This window comes from Hypanus sabinus, chromosome 3 (assembly GCF_030144855.1).
Source record: "Hypanus sabinus isolate sHypSab1 chromosome 3, sHypSab1.hap1, whole genome shotgun sequence".
Taxonomy (NCBI): domain Eukaryota; kingdom Metazoa; phylum Chordata; class Chondrichthyes; order Myliobatiformes; family Dasyatidae; genus Hypanus; species Hypanus sabinus.
Window position 1 is genome coordinate 69,317,905 of NC_082708.1, and position 19,313 is coordinate 69,337,217.

General features: G+C 39.5%; 1 protein-coding gene across 1 annotated transcript in view; it reads left to right on the top strand.

The window, feature by feature from the left end:
- Positions 1-19,313, top strand: part of fat3a (FAT atypical cadherin 3a) — a 570,475-nt gene that overhangs the window by 88,587 nt on the left and 462,575 nt on the right. Inside the window, exons 3-4 of the mRNA XM_059964604.1 lie at positions 4,649-4,849; positions 15,057-18,371. Coding sequence (XP_059820587.1) covers positions 15,074-18,371 — 3,298 coding nt within the window. The 5' untranslated portion in view covers positions 4,649-4,849; positions 15,057-15,073. The remainder of the gene's footprint in view (positions 1-4,648; positions 4,850-15,056; positions 18,372-19,313) is intronic.

The following is a 19,313-nucleotide window of genomic DNA, read 5'->3' on the forward strand; positions in this document are numbered from 1 at the left end:
AATACCATTAAACACCTTGCAGCAAAAGATCAGATGAAGAGGTATCACTTTGGACCATGCTTCTCACAGTTGCATTATTTTAGCCTTCCAGTGTGAAGGGTCTTCATCTGTCCGTTTTTTTTTGCTAGATCCTGGAGTTGGAGCTCTTGCCAGGGAAACAGGATATCTTTTTCCATGCCTGTGTGAGGAATTGAGGATAAAAAATATCATTTTGAACCCATATAACAGAGTAACAGCTAAAAGAATAATTGGGATTGAACAGGAATTTTTGAATTGAAGTAAACTCTGTCTTCAGTTAGCTATAAAAAACCAGCTTATACTAGTTCCCTTTGGTATGCAGAGAGAGACATTGAGAGTTGATAGCATTATACTTTGTACCCTCATTTGAGTAGGATGAGGAGGACTCACTGATAAGAACAGGAATGAACATCCATCTGTAATTAAGTCAGGGCCTTGTAAAGGGAATAACTGATAAGGACTGGACAGTACAGCCATCTGTAATTAAAACCTTGATTTAACAAACTCTCTTATCTGTAACTTAAGTTTTGCACCAACAGGCTTGGTGGGATTACCAGTTCTAATAACATCTGCAGCAGTAATATATGGGACTTACTATGTATAAATATATGGCTGTAACCTGACTTAAGGGGTTCACTTATCAGATGGTGGCAGTACTTACGTGCCTTCCCTTTGACAACTGGGTCTCAAGCTCCTGCAGGAGGGTGAGCAATAAACTGCTGTAACTCTTAACAAGCTGGTCTCCCGAGTTTTATTCAGATTCGACTTTAACAGGTGCTCCCTTCACCAGGATCAGTGAATCCCAGAGATGGTAGGAGTCAGTGGTCACATCTTAGGGCTGCTAATGTCATAAATTAGTTTCAATGGGACTCCTAAAATTACTTAAGGTTAGGTGTACTAACCATTAAAATGTTGTTATTGGCACATGCTGATTGATATGTTACTTTATTGAGATGTACCTACCTGTGAGATTTGATTGCCAGTGGTGTTGGGTCAATTTGTTTTCATGAGTTTCTAGGCCTTGTCTTTTGAACACTGAATAATATCTAACCACAAATTTTTTTCTTTGACGATTCTTCTCTTCAAAGTTCATTTTCTCAAATCTCTCAGCGGTTAATTGCTCCTTGGCATCTGAAGCTCTTAGTTTCTCCAGAGAATTTATTCCACATGTTCAAGCAGCAGATCCTCCATACCACATTGATGAATGCAGCAGCAGCAGATGTACTTGCAAGCAAGTTGATGTTTGATTGCATTTGTATGGTGGGCTGGTGGCTGGTTAGAGAGCTAAGGAAGGTATACTTGAGAGTCTCGAGGGTGCTTGAAGCTTGTTTCCTCTGGATTGTCATTAGTTACCCTAGGCTCATGTAGAAACGGAAAGATGAGAATTTGCATCATAAACCGTCTTTCTGTTTTATTTGAAAATCCCACTTTCTTGGGACTGTGATGTTTACCTGTCCTCTGGCTTTCCCTAAATCTGTTCACTTTATACTTCTAGGATATTTCCCATGACTCCAAATATTCTATCAGCTGTCCAGTTTGCTTTCCTGATTGAATTCCACTCCATTTGAGCAATAGGCAAAACCTATCCATTTTAACAAGAAAAATAAGCTGAGAAATTGGATCAAATAACACCCTGTTTATGTGCAGTTTCTGCAAAAATCATTTTAAACAAATGTAGATTGGACTTTAAGTATTTCCAAGCGAAATGACTGTCACTGCAAAATCCGACAAGCACAGTTCTCATATCAGCGCGCCTTATGTTTTACAGGCAAGAGTGCAGACCTAATGATGCCATGATTATAGCTGTGTCACTTCTTTCCTTGGTGGCATGGGTTATGTGTATGAACTTCAATTTCTATAACCTTTTGTCATACAGTTTCAGAGTAATCATTCTGTTGCTTTTATTATATTTGACAGACGGTTTTCGGACCTTGTGAAACCTTATTGGACCATTTCTGGACTTGCTACAGACTGATCAAACCCTTCAAAATTCACAGTATCCTCGACTCAACAGGAAATGCTTTCCTCAACTTCCTAATGCACTCATATAAAAGCTGCCATGGTGGTTGCACTGGTGGCCGTTAGCAGCTGTAGGTGAGGAATGAGGACGAGACCGTACCTCAAGAAGGTGGCATTCTTCACTAAGAATCTTTATCATTTGGGGCACGTGTTTTTCTTGTTACTGCCATCAGGAGGAGGTACAAGAGTGGGAAGACCCACACTCAACAATTTAGAAACAGGTTCTTTCCTCCACTATCAGTTTCCGAATGGTCCACCGTGGACCACTACATGTTTATTTTCGATTTCACGGACTTGTCAATGTTTTAAGTCATAGTGCTACATGGATTGTGGCTGCAGTCTGTTTATTTGTAAGGTTTCTCCATTTCCATTAGAGTTTGTGAGGGTGTTTTAAAGATTAGCTTTATTTGTCATATGTACATCAAAACATACAGTGAATTGTGTTGTTCGTGTCGACGACCAACACAATCCGATGATATGCTTGGACTGCCGGCTCCAACACAGTGTGCCCACAACTTACTAACCTTAACCTGTATGTCTTTGAAATGTGGGAGGAAGCAGGAACACTTGGATGACTTGAGAGTTGTTCTTATCTAGAACTGATGCTCAGATCCAAAATGGGATGACTAGTTGTAAAGCACAGCAGTATATGCTGCCTAGGGAGGCTATAGTAGATGGTGCTAGTATCCTTGTGAGGTAGGACATCAGTGTCCTGAACCTGACATGAATTGACTTTAGGAATTGTGCAAAACAAGATTACGATGATCTGCTGGAATTCAAGCACGGAGCAGAGTCAGCCAATTAACCCCATCTCATGGATGTCTGACCTCTATATTCCTGGTAACAGTTCTGCACAATCAGACCACCAATCGGCACTGTATTCACATTGCCAACCTCAGCACTCTTAGATGCTCTCTGTTCAAGTTCTCCTGTTTGGTGCTGCTTCTAGAAGAAGCAGGTCTTCTGGCAATGTAATTCATTGAACCTTCAGGGGGAGCAGTTTTCAATGTATTCTGGAAGTCAGGGCTGCAAAAAAAATATAGCCTTGAATATTTAAAGTCACCTAAGTGTGTAACTGAAAAAAGGACATTTAATAGGATAAAATGTATTTGCTATTGTTTTCAACATAGCGTCTCTATTAAATAAACCTAACAAGTGAATTACAAATGTCAAGTTTTCAATACCCTTTGCCAATCAGATCCAGATTACAGTTGGCCCTCCATATCCGCAAGGGATTAGTTCTGGGGCCCCTTGTAGGTACTAAAAAACATGGGATGCTCAAGTCTCTTATTTAACCTGTTTCAGTATGGTGGACTTTAGGACACAGCCGAACCCCAAGCATTATTTAACCTGTTTCAGAGCGGTGGTCTTTAGGACCCGACGCAGCTCTGAATCCGCAGTGTTGCTGTTCACGAAAATAATCACGATCACGATTGAAAATAAAGTGGAAATAATAAAGTGATCGGAAACAGGTGAAATACTATCAGTCATTGGAAAAGTGTTAGGCTACAGTTGGTCAACGATCAGAGCAATTTTAAAGGATAAAGTGAGAAAGGTCCTGCCCCAATGAAAGCTACGATTATGACTAAGCAATGCAGTGGTTTAATTATTGAAATACGTATGTTTCTTAAGTGTTTTATATGCATAGAAATGTAAAATATATACTATTTTCTAAGACAAACGTTTGACTAACTGACGCTAATTAATACTAGATGTAGCTGTTCCGACTTACGTAGTAAGATAACTTCTGATTTTTTTCGATCCCGATCCACAATAACCTACGCACTACTTTAAATCATCACTACAATACTTGTAATACCTAATACAATGTAAATTCTATGTAAATAGTTGTTATATTGCATTGTTTAGGGAATAATGACAAGAAAGAAAGTCTGTACATGCTCGAAGAACAAGTGCTGAGAGAAAACTTCTGTGCTTTCTCGATTTGCAGTTGGTTGAGTTCGCGCATGCGGAACTCGTGGATAAGGAGAGCCGACTGTAATTTATTTAGCAGGTATACATTTAGCAGCATAGAGTGAAATGTGCTGTTTGTGTTAACAACCAATGAAACCTAGGGATGTGCTTTGACAGCCTGCAAGTGTTAGCACTCATTTTACAAGTATTATTGTATACAAAAATTACTACTGTGCAATTAAAAGTCATTTGTGATGTTTCATAATAATTGTCAGACGGTAAGTAGATGCTGTTAGTCAGTATGACAAGTATTATTTGCATACTGTAAAAAAATGTTTAAATAAGAACCAAATGCAAAAAATGCAGCTTTGGATGGGCAGCATCTTTGTAGAGAGAAAGTGGATGTTCTTTGCTAGGATTGGAAAAGGCAGAAATGTAACCTAAATTGGGAAAAGTTGGGCAGATTACCATGGGGATAGGAGGAAGAAACAAGCAAGTAATTTAATGATGATGTTTAAGAGAGTATAATAAACTTCTGTTCTATCCATGATACCTGTGATTACACTGAATTTTATCAGCTCAACTAAAAAGTTTAAAAAGCTGAAATGTTAATCATTTCCCGTTTTTGTACAAGTGCTTTAGTACGGTTATGAAAATGTTCATACTTTTGTAACAGTAATTTTTTATGCATTTACAGGAAATGGATGTCACTGATGAGGGCCGACATTTACTGCCCATCCCTAACTGCTGTTGAGATCACGCTGATGAGCCTACTGCATGAACTGGTGCTGCTCGTCTGATGAAAATTTGTCATACAACTGTGTGGCTCATTGAAACGTTTTGGAGAACTCACAGGGATCATTTGTCTGGGTCCAGAGTTACCCATAGATCAAACTAGGTAAGGTTAGTCATCTTGCAGACAAGATTTTGCAGAAATTGTGTACTTCCACAATTATATTAATAATAACCAATTTTATTAGATTAATCACCAACTTAATTTTTCAGTTTTTGTGTGTGAATTGAATCTGCCTCTCAATTACCAGCACAAACACGGAGTTAAAGTTTGAAGCAAACACAAAACTGCAGGTAATTGAAATCTGACATAGAAATAGAAAATCCGTAAATGCAGAGCAGATCGGTCCATGTTTATGGAGAAATTAAAGTTATTAATTTAAGCCAACAACCTTACATCTGAATTATAATAAATTATAAATAAAAAAATACAATACGGGATAGGAAGGAATGAAAGAACAAAACGAAGTCTGAATAAAATGAAATATAAGCAAGGTTAAATGACATTCGACAGAACGGTACAAGGAAAGGGTGGACTAGGGGCAAAATATTATCAGAATCTGTTAAATTTAATGTTGAGGTTGGAAAGATGTAGTGTGCCCCATGCAGGGGGGGGGGAGTGGTAATATTCATCAAGACTGAAGATGGCATGGCGTGTTCAAACAGTATAGAAGCGTGCAGACAGGAACTCACTGTGGGTTTGGAATGGAGAGTTAAAATTTTGTGATACCAATGGAACTGGAGCAGTGAATGGAAATGTTCAAAAGCTATCACACAATTTGAGTTTTGCCTTCTCAATGGTGAGGAGACCCCAAGCTGATCAGCGGTACTGTAAAGGAAATGAAAATCAAAAAAAATACAAATGCTGGAAATCTGAAATAGAAACCGAAACTGCTGGAAACACAAAGCAGGTCTGGCCATGTGGGAAGGGCAAGGGATTTAACATTGCAAGTCAAAGACCCTTTGTTAGAGCTCAGAGGGAAGACAAAGGAACCTTGTCAAGCTGCAGGAAGGGTGGGGGAGGGGGATAGCTTTGAAAGGTTAAAACCAAGGTGCCCGCGGGATAAACTGTACACAAGGTTATCTGGCAGTGTTCGAATGGGAGCAATTAGAGGTTGAGAATGTGACACAAATGGACTTGCAAAATGCAGAGTAGAAAAACATACTCAACCGTGCAGGCTGGACATATTCTCCATTCCCAGAGGAAGATGAAGGGGAAAATAAACAATATACAAATATCACAGCTAAAAGACTGATACAGACTAAAAAAGTAAAGTTGTGAAGTTCAGTATTAAGTCCTGAAGGCTGCAGTGTGTCCAGTTGATGTTAAAGTTGATGAGCTGTTTCTCGAGCATGCCTTGGTTCTCATTGTAACAAGACAGGAGGCCACAGACTGATGGGTGAGAGTGGGATGGAGGATTAAAATAGTAGGCAACAGGAGACTGGGCTGGCTCAATGGACAGAACACCAGTATTCTAGAAAGCACTCACCCAGTCTGTGTTTGGCTTTTCCATTGTAGAGGAGACCATATTGTGAACACTAAAGGCAGAACACCAGATGCAGAAAGGTGCAAATGCTGCCTCACCTGGGAAGACTGTCTGTTATTGGATGCTGGGAAGGGAAGAGTTGTTAGGACAAGTGTTGGATCACTTGCTGTAAGGAAAGATGGTTGATGGGAGTTACAACGTGAACCAGGGAGTTACAAAGGGGTTGTGCAAAATGTTAAAAGGGGAAGATGAGGACAGTTGTGCCTGAAACTGGAAATCGGCAAGAATGATGTTGAGTTCAGATGCTTGTTGAGTGGAAGTTGAAGAAAGGGGAACTGCTATCATTGTTCTGTTCTAGAGGAGAGAGGTTAAGTACAGAAGTGTGGGAAATGGAGGAACTGTGGTCAAACCCTTTTTTAACAATTATATACAGAAAGCCCTCATTCAGGAAGAACGAAGGTATTCAGAGGTACGTGCAGCAAGTCTTACCATTGGAGCAAATATACTGAGATAGAGGAACTGAGAGAATGGAATGGAGTCTTGATGAAGGGTTTTGGCCCAAAATGTCGACTGTTTATTGCTCCATAGATTCTGCTTGACCTGCTGAGTTCCTCCATCGTTTTATTTGTGTATTGTTCTGGACTTTCAGCATCTGCAGAATGTTGTGTTTATCGTGTCTATAGAGGAGCAGAGTGGTACAAAGTGTGAGTTGTAGTGGCAGTCAGTGGGCTCACTAGTGAGTCGTGTGACTTGTCGCACCATGTCTCAGTCTTCTTCAGCTACTTGGGTTGGGGGGGTGGGGAATCCAACAAATGGTGGAAATCTTTGGCTTGGATGTTTTTCTTGTGATCACAAGACCCTTTTGGATATTGGTAATGTCAGATTCACTGGTTCTTTGCGAGACCAACGACGGGAGAGTCTTGTTGTTTCGGTTGTTGTGCAGACGAAGCCCTCGTGCCTCGGAGTTGCCTGTTGTGGTTGCCGGTGAAGTAGATGCTGAACTGACTGTGTGCCATTGGATTGTGTACTGGGCTGGTGCTGCCCATTGGTGCTGCCCTCCAGTGTTCACTCCTGGGAAGTTAAGTTGGATTACGTTTTTCTGCGGCCGTAATTGCATGAAATGAGAAACTGCTGCGGCTTGTTCTTGCAGAAATTTGGCTTCAGGACAACGTCAATACAGCATCAATACACAGGCCATGACACGCAAAGACGTGCTACTCTATGATTATTTTGAAATATTTTTTGTAACATTGTTTTTCTGCTATCATAATTGTTGTGCTATATGTGTTGTACCCTGTGTATGACTGTTGGTACTGTGCTTTGCACCTTGGCCCCAGAAGAAAGTTGTTTCATTTGATGTGTGGTTGAATGACAGACTTGATCTTGAAATCTAGTGTACAGGGACAAGCTGAAGCGTAAGTCCACAAAGACAGTTCTACCTGGGGTCTTGGGAGGAAATAAAAGCAATGGATGTGTAGTTGGAGAACTCAGATTTGTGAAGGGAAGGGCTCAGGGGTGATACTGCTACTTAGAGACTGGTTTGATGCTTAGTAGTCCAGAGTGTTTCAGAATTACTGTTCAGCTTTTGGAAGGTGGAGTTCGGTTCACGGAATTATAATGCTGCCATGTTTGATGGTAGGCTTGATGTCAGGGTTCAGGTTGGTCCTTGGTAGAATGGATGCTGAAGGTTCAAAAGAGGGTGGTTTGTGTATATAGAGTAAAATCGAAATTGAGTTGATCAATGTCATATCAGCAATTAGCAGTGAGAGGAGAAAGTGTTCTAGGTGCAACAAAATTCTAAAGGCAAGTGTATGGGTCGTTCTATGTTTGGGCTCCGTTTCTTTCTCTCAGTTTCACCTCATGCACTATAACAGTGTCAGCGACCCAAGTCAACTTTGCCCCTCTCTGTAAAGAGTCTGTCCTGTACATCTCTCCATGACTGTGTGGGCTTCTTCCAGTTTCCTTCCATTTTCCAAAGGTGGATGGGTTAATACGTTAGTTTGTCACATGGGTATAACTGGGTGGTGTGGGTCCATAATTATTGTAACTAATTTGTTAATCAGTGATCATTTCTGCTTAAAATTACCCTGACATACAAGAGAAATTTTTTTTTAGAAGATTATCTCCAATTTGGGTACTTGCTCTCCAGAAGATTCACCACCCTTGCACTGTTGCAAACGTTTTTACATCTGCCCTTGTGTCACCCTCAGGATGTCTTGCATGGTTCAAAAAGATCACCTCCTATTCTTCTAATCTCTAAGGAATATGGACCTGGTTTCTCCAGCTGCTCATAATACAATTACCCTCTCCTGCCAGGAATTTTTGTCTCCATGCCAGTGCATTCTTTCCTCAATAATGAGGACCAGAACTATGCACAGTATGCCAGGCATGGCTTCAGTAGTATTTGTACAATTGTAACAATACTCCTCTACTTCTGAACTCAAAAGCACCTGCAATAAAATCCATTATGCCATTTGCTGTCTTAACCCATTGATGGACCTAGCTTGTTATCAGGGTACACAACAACATCTAGATCCCTCTGGGCTTTGCTCATCTGTAATCTTTCTCCATTTGTCTGTCTTTAAATTTCTCTTACTAATCTGAATTTCACACACTGAACTCCATTTACTGTTTTTACCAGTGCACTTAACCCACCCGTGTGCTGTTAAAATCCACATTTCCTCATTGCAACGTGTCCTCTCATATATTTCTCTGTACTTGTCAAACCCAGATATCTTGCACTCTGTTCCTTCTGATTACACTAGGTGACTTGATTAATGAAATAAAAACAGAAGTTGCTAGAAGTAATCAGTAGGACAGAAGCAGGAGAAACAGAGTTAATGTTTTTGTCCAATGAGTTTTTGTCAGAACCTGATAGAGTTACTGATAATCTTTAGGAAACAGAGAAATGATCAGGGCAAGGGATTAGAGTAAAATGGATGATGACGGTGAAACATAGGTGGTAATAGGATGAACAAAGGAACAGTAGTTCAGAAAAGGTGTGACTAGGAAGGAATGCCAGTGTTAAGTTTGTCTTGAGGATGAAAAGCTGTAATGTGTCTGTTTGCAGGTTTGTCCTTCAGGATATGTTACTTCTTTTCTCTGGGGCATGTATACCACTGTTATCCCCAGGTCAGGTGCCTAGCCTTGCCAATGCGGACCCATCCAGTATTGGAAGCACATGATACCTAGGACTAGAATCTGCGGCTTGAGAGCATATCAGGCCCAGCAGCCGCTGTTTTGCCATTTTGGGAATGCTGTTGACTTTGTGACTTTGGGCCTTCACATGTTGTATACGCAAACAGATTTTTTTTTAATTAAACAAAATATACTTTATTCAAAAATAAAATTATATACAATAAACCATTCAATGACTTTCAATCCTTTACAGCTGTTTCCATTGCTGTCTTTACATTTTCACACTTTTCACCACCCACATGGCATTCTGTTATTCCATATTTATATACAATTGTTTAGGGGTATACAACCCGGCCCCTACCCCTCAACTCCCACGGGAGGAGAATCCTAGACTGTGGTCCTTCCCCACCGGGCGGGGAAATGCGATAGGTTGAGGATGCACTGTGCATAGAACATTGTGCCACAAAAACCTTGGTCAGAATTAACCTGAATCCCATGCACCACACATTTAGTTTATCGGGCTGTTGAATGTCTAGTCTCGAGAGACTGAAAGGGATATAGGTGGGCTGAACAGACAAGATTAAACTTGGTAGGAAAAGAATGAAGAAACAAGCGAATGTTAGTTTACAGAGTGATGCAAGCACTCTCCTGCACAATATGTCCTACAGATACAAAAGCAACTGGTATGTTGGCTTTTATTGCAAAGATCTTGGAGTACAGGGACAAATAAGCCTTTTGGTAGTTATTACTGGTCTTTCATGAGATGATAATTGAAATATAACTTGCAGTTTTCTTCTCTGTTCCTATGAAATTTCTTATGGACCTTAGAAACACTGAAGTAGAGGATTTGTAGCTTGATTCCTGGGTTGTGGGAGTTGACATTTGAAGAGAGACTGAGCAAGATGGTGCTACAGTGCCTGGCTTTAGCTCAGTGAAGAATAATCTTATTGAAACAAGATTCTGAGAGGATTTAATAGACTGGAGACTGTACAATTACTTCTTGACGCTAGGGAACATAGAATGTGACAGCATTTCTTGAATAAGGCATCAAATAATTAGGAATTGGATGAAGAAAACATCGTTTCAGTAAGGAATGCTCAGTTGTTAAATATATTCAAGACAGATCTAAAGCTCTTTGGATTTTAAGGGAATCAAGGGATATTGAGATTTTGGCAAGAAAGTGAAGTTGAGATTGAGGATCAGCCGTGATTCTATTAAATAATGGAGTAGGTTTAAAACTTTGCGTGGTCTATTGCTGCTCCTTTATCTTATATTGCAAGTTGATCTAGTTCATATTAAATCAGTCCAGTTTGGACAAGTATAGGTGTGAAAACAGTTTATCCAGGAAGATGAGGGAAACAATCATCTGCAGCGTTCTCATTAATTATTGGTTTATTTTCCCATAAAATATTATCACTCAATTCCCACTCAAAAATAAAATACGAAAGGTGTTACTGTTACTTTGAAACTAATGTTCTGAAAAGTTATATTAACTCTCCCTTTTTTGGCCAATTGAAGCAAATGCCCACTTTGAATTTGAGCATTTATGTACTGTATATGTTAATGGACATGATAAGAGGTTGAATGCTAATTACATTTGTTTTGCATTGCATTATTTTTCGGGTCAATCTTGAGAGAGAATTAAAATGAATGGAATTGCTGACTAAAGTCTTCATTTCACTACATAAAGAATGCTGCATAATGTTATAAATAAATGTTTTATGCAATTTTTAATGAGATGAATGGGTGGAGGGATTCAGGTTTGTGGGCCATTAGGATCTCACCTGGGGCAAAGGCAAGTATGCAAGAGGGACGGATTGCACTTGAACTAGATGGGGACCAACACCCTGATAGAGAGATTCACTAGTGCTGTTCATGAGGGTCCAGTTTAGTCTTATAAGGGTGGAGACTCAAAAATTAATGTGGTGAATAAAAAAGCTGAGGCAGATATAGAAGTTAAAGTGAGTTAAGGGCCTTTTCCAGATGAAGATTCTTGATTCGAGACATTGACCATCCATTTCCATCCACCATGACTACCTGACATTGAGTTTCTGCAGTAGCCCATTTATTGTTTAAAATGATCAAGTGCAGTGGGAGTGAGGAAGGTCTGATAGGCTATACTGCATTTACCCAAGATGCATGGACAGGCATGAGCTCGTAGAGCCCAGATAATAAAGTTATTACAAAAACATGGCAGAGGAATGAGCAGGATTGACGGCTCAATTGTTTGGGGTACAGGTGCTACAGGCATTTTAGAGCTGGGGCTAGAGAGGAGGCGGTGCTGTGTTTTTAATTTGGGAGAACATTGAGGTGGAAGGTTTTACAAAGATGTTACCGGGGCTGGAGGACTTGAGTTACAAAGAGAGCCTAGGCCTTTTTCCTTGGAGTGTAAGAGACTGGGGTTGATCTTATAAGAGTTTATAAAATCATGAGGATTGTGTAAGTTGTACAGTTGTAATGTATTTTCCTCCCAGAGTAGGGGAGTCTAAAACTAGAAGGCATAGATTTAAGGGGAGAGATTTAAAGGGGCCCTGAGGAACAAGATTTGTTGAAATATGAATGAGCTGCCAGATGAAGTTGTTGATGTGGGTACAATTACAATGTTTAAAAGACAATTGTAAGGTATATGGATTTAAAAAAGTTTAGAGGCATGTGGGGCAAGTATGTCAAATGGGATTAGCTCAAGTAGGCACCTTGGTCAGCATTGAGGAGATGGGCCAAATGATCATTTTCTGTGCTGCATGACTATAATACTGCAATTGCCTGAAACTCGGTTCAATTGCGCTTTCACCATAGCAGTCAACTTCAAACTTGCCTTATTCTTCTAAAGTGTTGCTTTGGGGGTCAGAAAACACTCGCTGTTTCAATACCCATCTGACCCATTGAAATGGAGAAAGATCATGTCTAGTAAGCCTAAGGCCAACAATTCATTCATGGATCAAGACTTTGATGTGGCTCCATTTTTAAAAAAAAACTTCAATAAACCAGGCCAAAATCTTGAAAGAGTATTGTGTAATGATTAAAAATGAAACGATTTTCTCTGGGGGGAAAAAAGAGCGAATAGCCAAAGGAGAGAGAGTAGTTAGTTGGCTAATGAATCAAAGGCAGAATCATTATACACAAAGACTTTATCTGCAAGAATGGTGGACACAGACTTGCAGGTAATTTTCATTCGCACACAGAGTAATAGAAGGGAAAGTCTTTAGTCATTGCTGGGGAGAAATGGTGGCTGCATTGCGTATCATATATAAAGCCTAAGTGACTCCTTGCTGCACTTTACCAAATTCTGACCCTATCACCAAGAAAAACCAGGGCTTTGGGTGCAAGGGAAAACAACATCCTGCAGGTTCTTCTCCAAATCACACATCATCCTAACTTGAAAGTTAATGCCATTGTTGTTGGTCTAAATTCTGGAACTTCCTCGCCAACAGAACTTCTGACTGTACACTTCTCAGGATAGCAGCAGATAAAGAAGGTGACTCACTATTTCCTCCTCGAAGGAAGTAAATGTTCGGTTTGTCGGGGACCCCCACACATCATGCCTTGGTATGGCAACTGCTCTGCCCTGACCACAAGGAACTGCAGAAGGTTATGGTCTCAGCCCAGCCCATCACAAAAAGAAACCTCCCCTCAATCGACTCTGTCTACGCACCTTGCAGCCTTGGTAATGCAGCCAGCATATTCAAAGACCCCACACAGACGAGACTTTCTCTGTTCTCTCCCATCCCAATGGGTGGAAAGTACAACAGCCTGAAAGTATGTACCAAACTGGCTCAAGGACAACTTCTACCCCACTGTTATAATACTATTAAACAGATCCCTAGTACGATAAGATGATAACTTGACCTCACAGTCTACCTCATTATGAGCTTGGACCTTATTGTGTACCTGCATGGCACTTCCTCTGTAGCTTTGCTCTGCACTGTTATGGATTTATCTTGTACCATCTCTATTGCAATGAACTGATTTGTATGAAGGGGATGCAAGACAAGTTTTTCACTGTACTTTGGTTCATCTGACAATAACAAACTAATTTACCTATATGTATTTTTTTTAAAGTGCAGTGCAGTTGTATTAATTTGATAACTGTATTGAAGAAGTAACCCAAGCATGATATTCAAAATTACACCCTTCTGTGCTTTAGCATTCTGTGATTTTATAAATCAGGTATTTTTGCACCAGTTTTGAAAATATATGATGACATGGCACTGTGTCAGAATCTGTGAATTACAGCCAGGAGTGAGAGTTGAAATGTTTCACTGAACTCAGTCCATCAGTGTTACAATAATGCTGACACTTGCTATTACTACAGTACCACATCAACTCTTTACAACTGCAGTAGGGACCTAATCTGGCAATCTCCCAGAATCTAGAACTGCAGTGGGAATTGTGCCAGTTGGTGACTGTAGCAGGGAAAACTAGTAAATGATTTAAGCATATGGTTGGATAAGATTAACAGTTCTGGGCATAATGGTTATACTATATTTATGCTAACATGTTTTGGATAAACTTGTTCCTGGAAATTTTGGATAGGTAAGAAGAAAAAGTTTAAGTTTAAAATATATTGGTTTTGGGTTTTTTTCTCCAGAAGCAAAATAGCAGGGTAAATTCTCTTTTGAGAGTAATACATGTATATTTAATGTGTGCAAACTGGAGGTCAAAGTCCTAATGTAATTAAAAACTGGTCCTTTTTCCCTTTCACATAGCGTTTGTTATAGTGCATAAATTGTTTTACTAATTAAATGTACGTTTCTGCAGAATGAAAGTGAGCAGTTTTAATATAGCTGCATCATCTTCACACTTTAAATGAATTATTTGTTGTTACAAGTATTTTTTTTAATTTTGAAAATAAAATTCCAAAGTAATTTTAAGACATTTGCAAAATATGCTGTAGGGTGTTAATCTAAGGTAACGAGGTATTGCAAGCTGGTGAGCTCTAATGGGCTGAAGGAACTTCATTATATTATGAGTAGCTAAGCTTACCTTTGCAATTTTGACCTTTTAAATATAGCTTTTGAAAAAAATTGTTGCAAGGATTCTATGCAAACTATTAATGAATGAGAAATTGCCAAGTAATTGCAGTTAATTTTTTTTGTTTTATTCTGTACCTTAGTTTGGTAACAAACTTTAGTAGGAGTACCTCAATATTGTTTATTAGGTCAGAGTAGATTGTTATACTTTGCCAAAAAATCTAAAATCTGTAATGTACATGTTTTTTTAAAAAAAAGCCTCCACTGCTGTCCAGCTCCAAGATAAAATGATTGGAGAACTTGTAACTAACATTGGTGTGTCCCCTTAATAGCATCAATTACTGTATTATACTGATAAAAAGCAAATGAATCACAAAAATGCTAAATAAAGGAGTGAGAATGATGCCAACATATTGTCTTTCAAACAGTCTGTAGGGGGAAAAACAGTAGCTACTAACCAATGTGTGAGTTATTGCATAATTCATTAAAATGAACTGATAAATTTTAAGCAGTGATAAGTAATTTGCATAAATGTTCATCCCATGGTTAAAACACCTTTCCAAAGCCAAAAAAAAATTTAAATGATTAAGTAACAGATCATCAGATGTCTTGGACTGAGAACATCAAGATACTATGCAGGAATGAGATTCTAGTGAGTAGAATAATTACAAACAAATTTTGGCCATATTAGTAACCTATTTTTCCATCAATATCTTAGAATGCAAGAATGATGGGATGGATGTAATGATGGGCTGCAGGGCAGATTTGCCACTCTCCTTCCTCTGTCTCGTCCTTCTGCTGTTCCAGCTGTTTGACCCCAGTTGTCAGAGTCGCCAGTTTCAAGAACCAGCATTGTCTACGACCTTCCAGTTTACACATTCCCTGTACAATGCGACAATTTACGAGAACTCTGCTGCAAGAACCTATGCCAACAGTCAAGTTAAAATGGGAATAAGTGTGTCTGATCAATCATGGGACATTAAATACAGGATTATTTCTGGAGATGAGGACAGCTTCTTCAAAGCAGAAGAGTTTTTACTTGGCGATTTCTGTTTCCTCAGAATAAGGACTAAGGGGGGCAACTCTGCCATATTAAACAGGGAAGTTCAAAATCACTACTTGCTCATCGTGAAAGGCACTATCAGAGGTGAAGCCTTGGAAGCATGGACAAAAGTGAATGTTCAAGTTTTGGATATGAATGATTTGCGCCCTTTGTTTTCTCCCACAACATACTCTGTAACTATTCCAGAAAATACACCTCTGAGAACCAGTATTGCACAAGTGACGGCAACAGATGCGGATATTGGATCAAATGGAGAATTTTATTATTATTTTAAAGACAGAGTTGACACCTTTGCTGTTCACCCAACCAGCGGAGTGGTTTCTCTGAGTGGCAGACTGAATTATGACGAGACCAACCAATATGATTTGGAAGTTTTAGCAGTGGATCGTGGAATGAAGCTTTATGGGAACAATGGAGTAAGCAGTACTGCAAAACTAGTCATTCGCATTGATAGAATCAATGAACACGCACCAACTCTAAGTGTGGTGACCCACATTCCTTCCTTGATGGATAATGATCCTACCTATGCCGTTGTTACTGTTGATGACCTAGATGATGGAATCAATGGGGAAATTGAATCAATATCTATTGTAGCAGGTGATCCTTTAGAACACTTTCATCTTGTTAGAACTGGATCAACAGGGACACAGTATCGAATAAAGGAAGCAAAGAGAATACCCTGGGGAGATTTTCCTTATGGTTATAATCTCACCCTACAAGCAAAAGATAAAGGAATCCCTCAGAAATTCTCTGCAGTGAAAATAGTACATATTAGAAATCTGGAGGAAGATGAACACCAAGTGATGTTTGAAGAAGATCTCTATGAAGTGGAGCTGAATGAATTTGCCCCTCCTGGAGCTGTGGTGGTTGTTGTTAAGCTGAAGCCAGAGCCACCAAATGTTGAATATAAACTTAGTGTAACTGAAGACGCTCATCATTTCCACATTAATCCTCGGACTGGTCTCATAACCACAGCACAGCACATAAGCACCCTCGAAAGAGAACATTTTGTGTTAGAAGTGGAGAGCGATGCCAATGAAATCAAAGTACGTGTTATTGTACAGATCGAGGATGCCAATGATCACACCCCGCATTTTCAGCAGCAATCATATGAGGCATTTATCAATGAGAGTGCGCCCATTGGCAGCAGTGTGCTCGTTGTTTCTGCCATGGATAATGATCAAGGAGAAAATGGATATGTAACGTACAGCATTGGCAATCTGAATCCATTACCTTTCACAATAAACCAGTTCACTGGTGTCATTAGCACAATCAAACAATTAGATTTTGAGTCATCAGCTCATAGTTACAAGTTTGTCATTCGTGCTTCAGATTGGGGATCACCTTATCGACGTGAGAGTGAGGTAAATGTGACTGTATTTGTGCAAAACGTTAATGACAATAAACCCCTCTTTGAGAAAGTGGACTGCCGAGGAGTGATTTCCCATGAGTTCCCTGTTGGTGAACAAATAACTGCAGTTTCAGCAATTGACGTTGATGAACTGGAATTGGTAAAATACACTATCATTTCTGGGAATGAACTTGGATTCTTTGACTTAAATCCTGATTCTGGTGTGCTCTTCTTAACAAAACCATTGGATAGTGCAAATCTAAAAGAAGGGTTTTTTTCACTTCAGATAATGGCTTCGGATGGAGAGAACTTTGCTGATCCAATGTTCCTCAACATTTCGTTGGTGCATGGTAAACTTGCTACAAAGGACTACATCTGCAGGGAAACAGGAGCAGCTCAGAAATTAACTGAGAAATTACTCAAAAGGGCTAAAATAAACAAGTCAACCATGGAAGACGTATTCCTCGACCTTTATTCAATTAATAGACAGTCCCCACAGTTTGATAAATCCTTTCCTTCAGAAATAAATGTTAAGGAAGATCTTCCTGTTGGCAGTACAATTGTTAAGATCTCAGCTTCAGATGCAGACAGTAGCTTCAATGGAAAAGTTGTATACACCATTTCTGATGGCAATGTTGATAGTTGTTTTAATATTGAAATGGAAACTGGATGGCTGACAATTCTGATGCCTTTGGATCGGGAATTAAGTAATAAATACATTCTGAACATCACTATCTATGATTTGGGGTCTCCTCCGAAGTGTGCCTGGAGACTCATGACTGTCCATGTCCAGGATTCTAATGACAACAGGCCTCAATTTTTACGAGAGTATTATTCTATTAATATTCCAGAAGATACACAAATTGGTACAGAAGTAGTTCAGATTGAGGCCACAGATAAAGACCTGGGTCGTAATAGTGAAATAATTTACACACTGTTAACAAGCACTCACCAGTTTGGCATTAATGCCTCAACTGGTATTGTTTATGTGACTGGGTTGCTGGACCGGGAATTAATTCCAAATTGTACATTGAAAATAGAAGCCCGTGATCAAGCTGAAAGTGGTCATCAGCTTTACTCAGTGGTGGCACTGGAGATTACTTTTGGTGATATCAATGACAATGCTCCCCGTTTTGTTCCATCAAGTTACTTTGTTAAGGTCCTTGAAGATATGCCTGTCAGTGCTGTGGTAATGTGGTTGGAAGCTCACGATCCTGATCTTGGCTTAGGTGGCCAGCTGCGTTATTCTTTGGGAAATGATTACAATGGGAAGTTCGAAATTGACAGAGCCAGTGGAGCAGTGCGTCTGACAAAAGAGCTTGATTTTGAGAAACAGCAATTCTACAACCTGACAATTCGTGTTAAAGATAAAGGCCGGCCGACATCCTTATCTTCAACGTCATTTGTAGAGATTGAGGTAGTCGATGTGAATGAAAATCTTTATGCGCCACGGTTTTCAGAGTTTGCCAAGAAGGCATCTGTGAAGGAAAATGCACCAATTGGAACAAAAGTTGTGCAGGTGACAGCCAAAGATAATGATGAAGGAAGGGACGGAGAGGTACAATACACCATCCGGGATGGCAGTGGGCTTGGACGTTTCACTGTCAATGAAGATACAGGTAGGACCCAGCAGATGTCAAAGATTCTCGATAATTTGTCTTACGTGTGATGTGTAAGGGTTTGGAAGATGCATTTCCTGCTTAGATTGAATTTCTAATTAGCATAAGTACAGTGGATTGTGGTTAATTGGGACACCTTGGAACATGGACACATTTGGCCCAATTAAGCGGCAGCCCCAATTAGCCAAAGTTTCAAGGAAATAGTTAAGAAGGTATACAAAAAATTTGATTTAACAGATTAACAAGTTATGTATTTAAATGAAATACAGAACATGTTAGAACACTATCTGTGCTACTGTAGTACTATAAAGCTGTGTGTTAGTTTCTAATAGTTATCGATAGAGGATACTGTGTTCTTTTGATTGACTGTAAACGAACAGAATCACAGAAACCTAGTGTAGATCATTGACTGCCTTCATACAATGTTGCTGCCAACTGTGTCCTTCAAAGTTTTATTTCATTGTAACATTTACGTTGATTGTTGATACCTTCAAATTCTTTGTTGTGCCTAACTTATTGAAGTAGTGAAATTGTTTCATTTTCACCCGCCCCCCCCCCCCCATCCATTTTTGGCATTTCCAAGCCTGAATGCTTGAAACTGCAGTGAACCAGACAGTTCTGAATTATCTGGCCGATTATTTCTCACCAACTATCAGTAACAAAAATCACTGCTTTTTGAACACAGACATATGTAACTAATACTATAAGTATACTGCAGTGTCTAATAGCCACACGAGTGCACGCGTCTTACGTTAGTTACGCTGTTTGGCAACAGTCTCCCTTCCCAATTAAGCAGCATGGTGTCCCGAATAAATGAAGGGATTTCCAACAATTTTCTCGATTAGTTTTTGTTCTTCAAGAGTTGTCTCAAATAAGTGGTTGCCCCGTTTAGCCAGTGGGCCAATTAACTAGAATCCACTGTATTCAGATATTTGTTAAACT